This window comes from Lampetra fluviatilis, chromosome 62, assembly GCF_964198595.1.
Source record: "Lampetra fluviatilis chromosome 62, kcLamFluv1.1, whole genome shotgun sequence".
NCBI lineage: Eukaryota > Metazoa > Chordata > Hyperoartia > Petromyzontiformes > Petromyzontidae > Lampetra > Lampetra fluviatilis.
In genome coordinates this window covers 4678319-4689695 of record NC_136336.1, presented here as the reverse complement: position 1 = coordinate 4689695, position 11377 = coordinate 4678319, and the positions used below count along the sequence as shown (strand labels likewise).

At 51.1% G+C, this 11377-nt stretch overlaps 1 protein-coding gene across 2 annotated transcripts in view; it reads left to right on the top strand.

Annotated features, from left to right (window-relative positions):
* The first annotated feature begins 1524 nt into the window (after window positions 1–1524).
* The window catches only part of LOC144951367 (uncharacterized), a 38240-nt gene continuing 28387 nt past the window's right edge, over window positions 1525–11377 (top strand). For both annotated transcript variants that reach the window (XM_078881596.1, XM_078881595.1), the window contains exon 1: window positions 1525–1933. In XM_078881596.1, the coding sequence (XP_078737722.1) occupies window positions 1841–1933 (93 nt within the window). In that variant the 5' untranslated portion in view covers window positions 1525–1840. The remainder of the gene's footprint in view (window positions 1934–11377) is intronic.

Genomic DNA, 11377 nt, shown 5'->3' with positions numbered 1-11377 from the left:
CGTTTCGGCCACAACGCAAGCAGCCGTCCTCAGGTGAAGACCAGGTCTGTCGGGGAGACAGCGAAAGAGTGAGCGAGAGAGTGAGCGAGAAAGTGAGCGAGAGATGGGGGTTTTACAAAAAGCAAAGTTTAAAAAAAAATTCGAAATGATGAACGAAGCAAAGTGCCGACTACACCGAGCATCTTCTTGTTTCCACTGATCGTAAAAAAAGAGAAAGAGGTGTGCGTGGGGAGCTCGGGGTGGTGGACGGAGGAGGTCTTTGGTGGTGGTGGTGGGCATCTGGTGGTGATGATGGTGATGGGGGGGGGGGTGATGGCTGTGGGTAGACTACTCGGGGTGGAGTGCCTAATTTGGGGCTCAGGCTGTAGAGGAGGGAGGTTTGGTGGAGCTTCTGGGGGTCGGAAAAACCTGGGGCTCAGAAGCACGCACCCGGAGGCTCTTTAATGAACTCCTTTGTGCCCTTTATTCAGCACGTGGCAATTGCGGCCCTTGAAATGTTGAGTTTGTTTTTCTGTGTGTGTGTTACAGATAGGGTTTAGAGGTTATGGCTAGCTTCACGGCTAGCATCTGATTGCCTAGTTTGTATGGCCTATTAATAGGGTTAGGGCTTAGAGTTTAGGGCTAGCTTCAACGGCTAGATCTTATTGGCTAGTTTGTATGGCCTATTGATAGGGTTATGGTTTAGAGGTTAGGGCTAGCATCGAATATGGCTAGTTTGTATGGCCTATTGATAGGGTTAGGGTTTAGAGGTTATGGCTAGCTTCAGGGCTAGTATCTAATTGGCTAGTTTGTATGGTCTATTGATATGGTTAGGGTTTAGAGGTTAGGGCTAGCTTCAGGGCTAGCATCTCATTGGCTAATTTGTATGGCCTATTGATAGGGTTAGGGTTTAGAGGTTAGGGCTAGCATCTGATTAGCTAGTTTGTATGGCCTATTGATAGGGTTAGAGTTTAGAGGTTAGGGCTAGCATCTGATTAGCTAGTTTGTATGGCCTATTGATAGGGTTAGGGTTTAGAGGTTAGGGCTAGCTTCAGGGCTAGCATCTCATTGGCTAGTTTGTATGGCCTGCTGATAGGGTTAGGGTTTAGAGGTGAGGGCTAGCATCTGATTAGCTAGTTTGTATGACCTACTGATAGGGTTAGGGTTTAGAGGTCAGGGCGAGCATCTGATTAGCTAGTTTGTATGGCCTATTGATAGGGTTAGGGTTTAGAGGTTAGGGCTCGCTTCTGATGCGCTAATTTGTATGGCCTATTAATAGGGTTAGGGTTTAGAGTTTAGGGCTAGGTTCAACGGCTAGATCTCATTGGCTAGTTTGTATGGCCTATTGATAGGGTTAGGGTTTAGACTTTAGAGGTTAGAGCTAGCTTCACGGCTAGCATCTGATTGGCTAGCTATAGAGTTGGCAGCGGCTGGGCTCGTTTGAAGATTGGCCATGGAATCCTGAAGCGCCCCGCCCCCTAACGCCTCGCTCCCCCCCTCCCCCACCGATGCGAAATGTGGAGCATTTCACTTTCAGCGTCCCGCCTTGTCACTCGTTGCGCTCTCGGCTCGCGAAGGTGAAGAGAGAAAGAGAGAGGAGAGAGAGCGAGAGCCAGGGAGACTGAGCCGAGCGAAGTTTGAGTGAGAGAGAGAGAGGGATACGTTGAGTCAGAGAGACTTTTGTTCGAGTGAGTCAAAGCGAGAGAAAGACACGAACGTCAAACGCACGTGCAAGTAGCCCAGCTCAGCGCGTGACCAATCGCTCCGAGAGGCTGACCCATCCCTTGTCGCGACCTCGGCTGACGCCTCGTGACCTTGTGTGACCTCGACCCTGAACCTGGGCTTGCGTGGGATACCCGCCATGGATCAGCGGAAGAGCCCCAAGAAGAAGCTTCAGTTTGAGGTGCCAAGCAAACAGCTGCACGGTCACTTGGATCCCCGCTCATCAGAACAGGTGAGTTGAGAGAGAGAGTTCGTGCAACTATACAATCGTGATAAATATTATAATTTTTTTTTATCAGAAGCGACGAGCGATAACTCGACGAAGCAGTTTATCATCGCGTGGAAATGTGTCGACGCGTGGATGATGATTCTAAATGTGGAGTGGGGAGGGGGGGGGAATTCCCGGAGGAAATCCACGCGACCACGGGGAGAGAGAGGGAGACCACGCAAACTACAAATATACAGCAGCAGGCGTAAGGATCGTGATTGAACCCACGATCTCCTGTAGAACAGGCGAAGTAGTTAACATCTCCTAGCCACCGTGATGCTGATGAGAGACACACAAACTCCAAATATAGAGCAGGCGTCAGGGTCGTGATTGAACCCACGATCTCCTGTAGAACAGGCGAGGCAGTTAACATCTCCTAGCCACCGTGATGATGATGAAAGAGAGAAACGCAAAGTCCACATTTACAGCAGCAGGCGTTAGGATCGTGATTGAACCCACGACCTCCTGTAGACCACGCGAGGTAGTCAACATCTCACCACGTGGTGCCCGAACTCACGGCTGACATCAGTGGCGGTCTTCATAGATGCTGCTCGCTAACAGCACTTGGCCCCAACAGCCTGTGAAGGCTACACGGGGGGACCTTTGTCTTTGTATGTGGTTTACGCGCGTGTCGGTCCGGTACCTCCCCTAGGTCGACCTAGCCTTAAATTAGTACCTGGTTGCGGTATGTGCACAGATCCGGCCGCGCATGGCATTGGCCACACCACACCCTCGTGTGCCGTGCTGGTATTCACTCGTTGACAGCACTTGCCCCAACAGTCTGTTAAGGCTAGACGGGGTATCTTTGTCTTTGTATGCGTGTGTGTACTGTGGGGAGCGGTTGTGCAGCGGTTAGCGCGCTGCGCTATGAACCCGGCGACCCGAGTTCAATTCCCACTCACGGCCACCAACACCGATGACGATTATCAGAACCGGTCCTTGGCCTCCCCTAGGTCGACTCAGCCTCAAATGAGTACCCGGTGCGGTGTTTAAACTTCGCCACTAAGGGAGACAAAGGCGGCCGGGCGTGGTGCTGGCCACCCACCCCCTCGTGTGCCGTTCCGGCCTTCATAGGTGCTGCTCGCTAACAGCACTTGCCCCTACAGTATGTTAAGGCTACACGGGGGATCTTTGTATCTATATCTAGTGGGGAGCGGTGGCAGAGTGCTGTGTGAAAGTACACAGCACTGGCTAAGAAACAGTGTTCGCCCTGTGCGAACGCTGTGTGGTGAGATCATTGTGTGTGTGTGCATGTGACTTCGTATTAACTGTGCTGTCTGTGTGTCTTATTATATTGTTGTTGTGGGGAGCGGTGGTGCAGTGGTTAGCGCGCTGCGCTACGAACCCGGCGACCCGGGTTTTATTCCCGCTAACGACCACCACCACAACCGGTGACGATTATTTGAACCGGTCCCGGGTCCTCCCCTAGGCCGACTCAGCCTCAAATGAGCACCTAGTGCGATATGTAAACACCGCCTCGTGTTCCCCACCGGCCTTCATACGTGCTACTCGCTAACAGCACTTGCCCCGACAGTCTTTCAAAGGCTATACGGGGGATCTTTGTCTTTGTCTTACTGTGTTTCAAATTTCGATGTAAAGCTTTCGTGACTGCAGGGATTCACCTTCTTGGTTCTTTCGGTAAAGTCACGTAGAATGGAAATAAATATTTTATGATATTATATTATTTTATTATGTTTTATTTTTATTCTTTTATTATTTCCATTCTACGTGACTTTACTGTGTTTTGTCGCGGCACTTTCGACTTGAACTTTTAGTTTTTCTTCCTGCACGGTAACTGTGCCGCAGCCTGGCCTACTGCATCGATCACCCACCCACCCACCCACTGTCTCACTGCAAAGGGACACGGAGACGGTGAGCGTCGTTAGAATAAGGGCCGAGTCAGTGCACAAGGCGGTGGTGAGCGTTGCGGCTTAGTCGCGTGTTTTGTCAACATTGCTGCCTTGCACGCGGTGCTCCGTCGAGGGCTTGAAGGTGAAGCTAAAGGCGCAGCCCCTGCAATCAGCTCGCTCGTGCCACTGCCGGTGGAAGGGTCCTCCTCTCGAGGGGATCCCTACAACGGTGCCCTCTGGATAGGGCGCATACTTGGCCTACTCTTCCATGCCTGGCCAGACGTCCGGTTCAGATGAGCGTCACTGGGTGTTGGCCGTGAGCGGGAATCGAACCCGGGTCGCCGGGTTCGTAGCGCAGCGCGGCGCTAACCGCTGCACCACCGCTCCCCACAGACTACATATCCCTCCTTCATACGCACACGTCCCTTAACGTAAGATATTCAAGCACGGGTATCTTTGTTACACATCAATGCAAGCAAAATACTCTGGACCAGATCCCACATCACGTGTCTCATCAGCAGTGCGGCTCGCTTGAAGCCAACGCTGACGAACTCCCACGTGTTCTTGGTTCTTTCGGTAAAGTCACGTAGAAGGAAAATAATAAAATAATACAAATAAAACATTTAAAAAAAAAATGTAAGTCACGTAGAAGGAAAATAATAAAATAAAAAGCATATAAAAGTTATTTAATTTATTTATTATTCTTATAATTTTATTATTTTCCTTCTACGTGACTTTACCGAAAGAACCAAGAAGATGAATCCCTGCAGTCACGAAAGCTTTAAATCGGAACTACCACGTGTTTATCAGTCAGCACTGGTTTTGAAATTCAGTGTCTCATCAGCAGTGAGGCTCGCTTGAAGCCAATGCTGACGAACTCCCACGTGTTTATCAGCCAGCACTGGTTTTGATATTCAGTGTCTCATCAGCAGTGAGGCTCGCTTGAAGCCAATGCTGACGAACTCCCACGTGTTTATCAGCCAGCACTGGTTTTGATATTCAGTGTCTCATCAACAGTCAGGCTCGCTTTACCTAATCCTGGCTGGCGTGTGTATCGGCAAGGACACGCTGTTTACGATTTGGGCAGGCGTCCATTTATCCTCGACACAATTATCAAACGCGTGACAACAAAATTATCCCATTGGCACTTGATCGGTGTGGAAAGAACACATCGTTCTTCACGGTCGCGTCTTCTCGTCGTCGTCGTTGTTGTTGTTGTTATTGTTGTCATTTTAGCCAACCGATTAGCGCTGTTTGGCAACGTACGGTTGCGACAGAAATTCAACATGCGTCAGTGCCGGATTAAGCGAAGTGCGGGGCCTGTAGCATATGATGTAATCAAGGGGCACTACATTAAAAAAAAACACGTAAATATTAAAACACAGATTTATTTTTTTACTCGCATTGTAAAGTAACTGTTTTTTTTTTCATTTGCTATACAGCCAGATAATACGACAAATCGCTCACCTTAAACACCCAGTCGTTCATACAAGTTGAAAGCGGTATAGTACTATAGTGATAGAGCAAGTGCAGAATCACTGAACCTGAATTGGTAGCTTGAAAGCATTTATCGCGGGGCCCTTGAAAGTGCGGGGCCCGTAGCGACTACACGTGTAGTAGCTACTACACGTGTAGTAGTGTAGTAGCTACTACACGTGTAGTAGTGTAGTAGCTACTACACGTGTAGTAGCTACTATTCGCTACTACACGTGTACGGGTCATGGATTCGATCCAGATACGACACATGTAGTAGCTACTGCACATGTAGTAGTGTAGTAGCTACTACACGTGTAGTAGTGTAGTAGCTACTACACGTGTAGTAGCTACTACTAGCTACTACATGTACGGGTCATGGATTCGATCCAGATACGACACATGTAGTAGCTACTGCACATGTAGTAGTGTAGTAGCTATTACACATATACTAGCTACTACTACACATGTAGTAGTAGCTACTACACATGTAGTAGTAGCTACTACGATAATCCAGCACTAACATTCGTACATTTTTACTCTGTAGGCCTCCGTTACGTCCTAGCGAGCCACGGGTGCCAGCCGACACGGCAAACTCAAATAAGAAAATCATTATCTCTTAGGAATTTCCATTATCGAGTCTCAATTGATTCATTGTTTTTCTTCTCTCTCTCCCTCTCTTTGTCTCGTCTCCCCCTCTGTGCTTTTTATGACGAGTGCGCATCCTGGACAATTTGCTCGCGATAGCGAGAAAGGTCAGGAGGAGAAGGAGGGAACGATGTCTGGGTCACGAGAGATGTTAACTGCCTCGCCTGGTATACAGGAGGTCGTGGGTTCGATCCCGACCCTGACGCCTGCTGCTGTATATGTGGAGTTTGCGTGTCTCTCTCATCATCATCATCATCACGGTGGCTAGGAGATGTTAACTTCCTCGCCTGGTATACAGGAGGTCGTGGGTTCGATCCCGAAAATAAACATTATCGTGAAGCCCGCGGACCAACTAGAGCCCGCGACTTTTTTCCCGCGGCCTTTCTCGATACGGCCTTCAGTCCAGAGGTCGCAAACGGGGTTTGATTCCTTACCAGTACCCGTACCCGGCCGCACCAGGGTCGCAAACGGGTACCCGTACCCGGCCGTACCCGTACCCGATTGCGACCTCTGCGATGAAGCCACGTTGCAGGCGCGGGTGGGTTGATTCTAGGAACTTGAATTGTGAGAAGAGACAAGACGTTGGGAAATGAGTGACAAACGGTGACTCACCAGTGACTCACGGCCTACCCGTACCCGTACCCGGCCGCACCAGGGTCGCAAACTCTCCCACGCACTCACCCACTCACCCACTCACCCACTCACTCACCCACTCACCCACTCACCCACCCACGCACGCACTCACCCACTCACTCACCCACTCACCCACCCACGCACTCACCCACTCACCCACTCACTCACCCACCAACCAGAGGTCGCAAACGGGTTTTGATTCCTTACCCGTACCAGTACCCGGCCGCACCAGGGTCGCAAACGGGTACCCGTACTCGGCCGGGTACGGCTAGCCGGGTATCGGGTAGGGTACGGGTATCGGGTACCCGGTTGCGTCCTCTGCTTCAGTCTTTCTCGACGAGGCCCAGCGGCCTCTTTCGATGAGGCCCAGAGGCCTCTCTGGACACGCCCCGCGACCAAACGAGGCCAAACTCCCTTCGGAAGCGTCGACCGTGAAAGCGACATCTGAACTGTCGCTTTCACGACGGCCGCGCTAATCGGGTATTAGAGGGGAGGTGTGGTGGTGGCGGGGTAGGGGGGAATTAAATAAAAACGATTTAAATCCGGTAAAACAAAATCCCGTTTCTAATTTTAGCGGGCCGGCCGTGGTAGTCTCGTGTGCCTTCAGTGCCAATGGTCGATTTTATATTGCTGGGCCGACACGGACGTTAGTTTTCGTGTTTGTCTGATGATCTTCTTGTTGTTGTTGATGTTGTTGTTGATGTTGTTGTTGTTGATGTTGATGTTGTTGATGTTGTTGTTGTTGTTGGCGAACGCTGAGGAGCTGTCTGTGTGGTAATGTTTGTTTGGGTGTCAGACGAATCCCGGCCACCCGAGTTCGATTCCCGCTCACGGCCACCACCACCGCCAGTGACGATCGTCCGAACCGTTCCTGGGCCACCCCTAGGTCGACTCAGCCTCAAATGAGTACCTGGTGCGGTGTGTAGCAAACATCGCCACTGGGGAGACAAAGGCGGCCGGGCGTGGTGCTAGCCGCCCAACCCCTATAGTGAGCCGTGCCGGTCTTCATAGGGTGCGACTCGCTAACAGCACTTGCCCCAACAGTCTGTTGATGCTACACGGGGGATCTTTGTCTTTGTCTGGCCGCCCAAGTCAGGTGGGTCGATAGTTCCTGCTCGGCGCGCAGTTAGGCAACGTCCCCCCCCCCTCCCCCATGCACGTGTGCTGTAAACTTTCTAACTCCCCACACCATTTTTTTAGATTTAAAGCTTTCGTGACTGCAGAGATTCATCTTCTTGGTTCTTTCGGTAAAGTCACGTAGGAGGGAAAAAAATAAAACATAATAAAATGAATAAAATTATTTTAAAAATAATAAAATTATTTTATTATGTTTTTTTATTTCCCTTCTACGGGACTTTACCGAAAGAACCAAGAAGATGAATCCCCGCTCCATCTCATCTCTGTACTGCCTCGGTCGCTCACCCCACCACCACCACCCCCTCACAACCCCTCCTCTCCCTACCCTGTCGCTCTCTTCTCACTCATAAACCCTCTATCCACACCTCTCTTTTTTTTTCTTTTTTTTTACGATCAGCGGAAACAAGAAGATGCTCGGTGTAGTCGGCACTTTGCTTCGTTCATCATTTCGGTTTTTTTTTAATACTTTGCTTTATGTAAACTCCCCCGCCCCCCCCCCCCTTTTTAAATGAAATATTTCACAATAGATTTCATTCTCTGCTCTCCTTACCCGTTGCCTCTCTCTCCCCCCTCTCTCTACCCCCTCTCTCTACCCCCCCCCTCTCTCTCTCTACCCCCTCTCTCTCTACCCCCTCTCTCTACCCCCCCTCTCTCTCTCTCTACCCCCTCTCTCTCTACCCCCTCTCTCTCTCTACCCCCTCTCTCTCTACCCCCTCTCTCTACCCCCCCCTCTCTCTCTCTCTACCCCCTCTCTCTCTACCCCCTCTCTCTACCCCCCCCTCTCTCTCTCTCTACCCCCTCTCTCTCTACCCCCTCTCTCTACCCCCTCCTCTCTCTACCCCCTCTCTCTACCCCCCCCCCTCTCTCTACCCCCTCTCTCTACCCCCCCCTCTCTCTCTACCCCCTCTCTCTACCCCCCTCTCTCTACCCCCTCTCTATCTACCCCCTCGCTCTCTACCCCCTCTTTCTCTACCCCCCCTCTCTCTACCCCCTCTCTCTCTACCCCCTCTCTCTACCCCCCCCCCTCTCTCTCTACCCCCTCTCTCTCTACCCCCCCCTCTCTCTCTACCCCCTCTCTCTACCCCTCCCCCTCACTCTCTACCCCCTCTCTCTACCCCCTCTCTCTACCCCCTCTCTCTCTACCCCCCCCCCCATCTCTCTACTCCCTCTCTCCCTACTCCATGTCTATATTCCCCCGATGTTTTCTATGTAATATTTGTAATATTATGATTTTTTTCTAAACATTCTCTCTCCCTCCCCATTAACCCCCTCTCCCTACCCTGTCGCTCCCCTCTCACTCATAAACCCTCCACCCCCCCCTATCTCTCTCTAAAACCCCGTGTCATCTCTCTTTATCTCCATAAACTCTGTCACTCTCTGAAAACCAGGCCCCCCCACACCCTCTCTCTCTATCTCTCTCATTCCTATCTCACTCGCCATCCCTCGTTCTCTCTCACCCTCTGCACTCTCTCAATCTCTCTCTCTCTGCTTGCTCTCTCACAGCCCCCCTCCATCTCTCCTCTCTCCAAGCTGCGGTCATCGCGATCGTTTCTTGCCCTGCGAATGCATCGTCGACTTGCAAGTAGTCGCAGCGGATGGCATCCCAGGATGCCCCTTCAATATCTGAATTTGTAAAAGTTCCCCGAAAAAAAGTCTCATCCCTATCAGTGTCACGTGTTGGTGGGTGGTCACGTGTTGGTTGTTGGTAGGGTGATGGTGGTGATGGATGGTAGGGTGATGGTGGTGATGGTTGGTTGGGTGATGGTAGTGATGGATGGTAGGGTGATGGTGGTGATGGATGGTAGGGTGATGGTGGTGATGGTTGGTTGGGTGATGGTAGTGATGGATGGTAGGGTGATGGTGGTGATGGATGGTAGGGTGATGGTCGTGATGGTTGGTAGGGTGATGGTGGTGGTGGATGGTAGGGTGATGGTAGTGGTGGATGGTAGGGTGATGGTGGTGATGGATGGTAGGGTGATGGTAGTGATAGATGGTAGGGTGATGGTGGTGATGGATGGTAGGGTGATGGTGGTGATGGTTGGTAGGGTGATGGTGGTGATGGATGGTAGAGTGATGGTAGTGATGGATGGTAGGGTGATGGTAGTGATGGATGGTAGGGTGATGGTAGTGGTGGATGGTACGGTGATGGTGGTGATGGATGGTAGGGTGATGGTGGTGATGGATGGTAGGGTGATGGTGGTGATGGTTGGTTGGGTGATGGTAGTGATGGATGGTAGGGTGATGGTGGTGATGGATGGTAGGGTGATGGTCGTGATGGTTGGTAGGGTGATGGTGGTGGTGGATGGTAGGGTGATGGTAGTGGTGGATGGTAGGGTGATGGTGGTGATGGATGGTAGGGTGATGGTAGTGATAGATGGTAGGGTGATGGTGGTGATGGATGGTAGGGTGATGGTGGTGATGGTTGGTAGGGTGATGGTGGTGATGGATGGTAGAGTGATGGTAGTGATGGATGGTAGGGTGATGGTAGTGATGGATGGTAGGGTGATGGTAGTGGTGGATGGTACGGTGATGGTGGTGATGGATGGTAGGGTGATGGTGGTGATGGATGGTAGGGTGATGGTGGTGATGGTTGGTTGGGTGATGGTAGTGATGGATGGTAGGGTGATGGTGGTGATGGATGGTAGGGTGATGGTCGTGATGGTTGGTAGGGTGATGGTGGTGGTGGATGGTAGGGTGATGGTAGTGGTGGATGGTAGGGTGATGGTGGTGATGGATGGTAGGGTGATGGTAGTGATAGATGGTAGGGTGATGGTGGTGATGGATGGTAGGGTGATGGTGGTGATGGTTGGTAGGGTGATGGTGGTGATGGATGGTAGAGTGATGGTAGTGATGGATGGTAGGGTGATGGTAGTGATGGATGGTAGGGTGATGGTGGTGATGGTTGGTAGGGTGATGGTAGTGATGGATGGTAGGGTGATGGTAGTGATGGATGGTAGGGTGATGGTAGTGATGGTTTGTAGGGTGATGGTGGTGATGGATGGTAGAGTGATGGTAGTGATGGATGGTAGGGTGATGGTAGTGATGGATGGTAGGGTGATGGTGGTGATGGTTGGTAGGTTGATGGTAGTGATGGATGGTAGGGTGATGGTGGTGATGGATGGTAGGGTGATGGTAGTGATGGTTGGTAGGGTGATGGTAGTGATGGATCTTAGGGTGATGGTAGTGATGGATGGTAGGGTGATGGAGGTGATGGATGGTAGGGTGATGGTGGTGATGGATGGTAGGGTGATGGTGGTGATGGATGGTAGGGTGATGGTAGTGGTGGATGGTAGGGTGATGGTGGTGATGGATGGTAGGGTGATGGTGGTGATGGATGGTAGGGTGATGGTGGTGATGGTTGGTAGGGTGATGGTGGTGATGGATGGTAGAGTGATGGTAGTGATGGATGGTAGGGTGATGGTAGTGATGGATGGTAGGGTGATGGTAGTGATGGTTGGTAGGGTGATGGTGGTGATGGATGGTAGAGTGATGGTAGTGATGGATGGTAGGGTGATGGTAGTGATGGATGGTAGGGTGATGGTGGTGATGGTTGGTAGGGTGATGGTAGTGATGGATGGTAGGGTGATGGTGGTGATGGATGATAGGGTGATGGTAGTGATGGTTGGTAGGGTGATGGTAGTGATGGATGGTAGGGTGATGGTAGTGA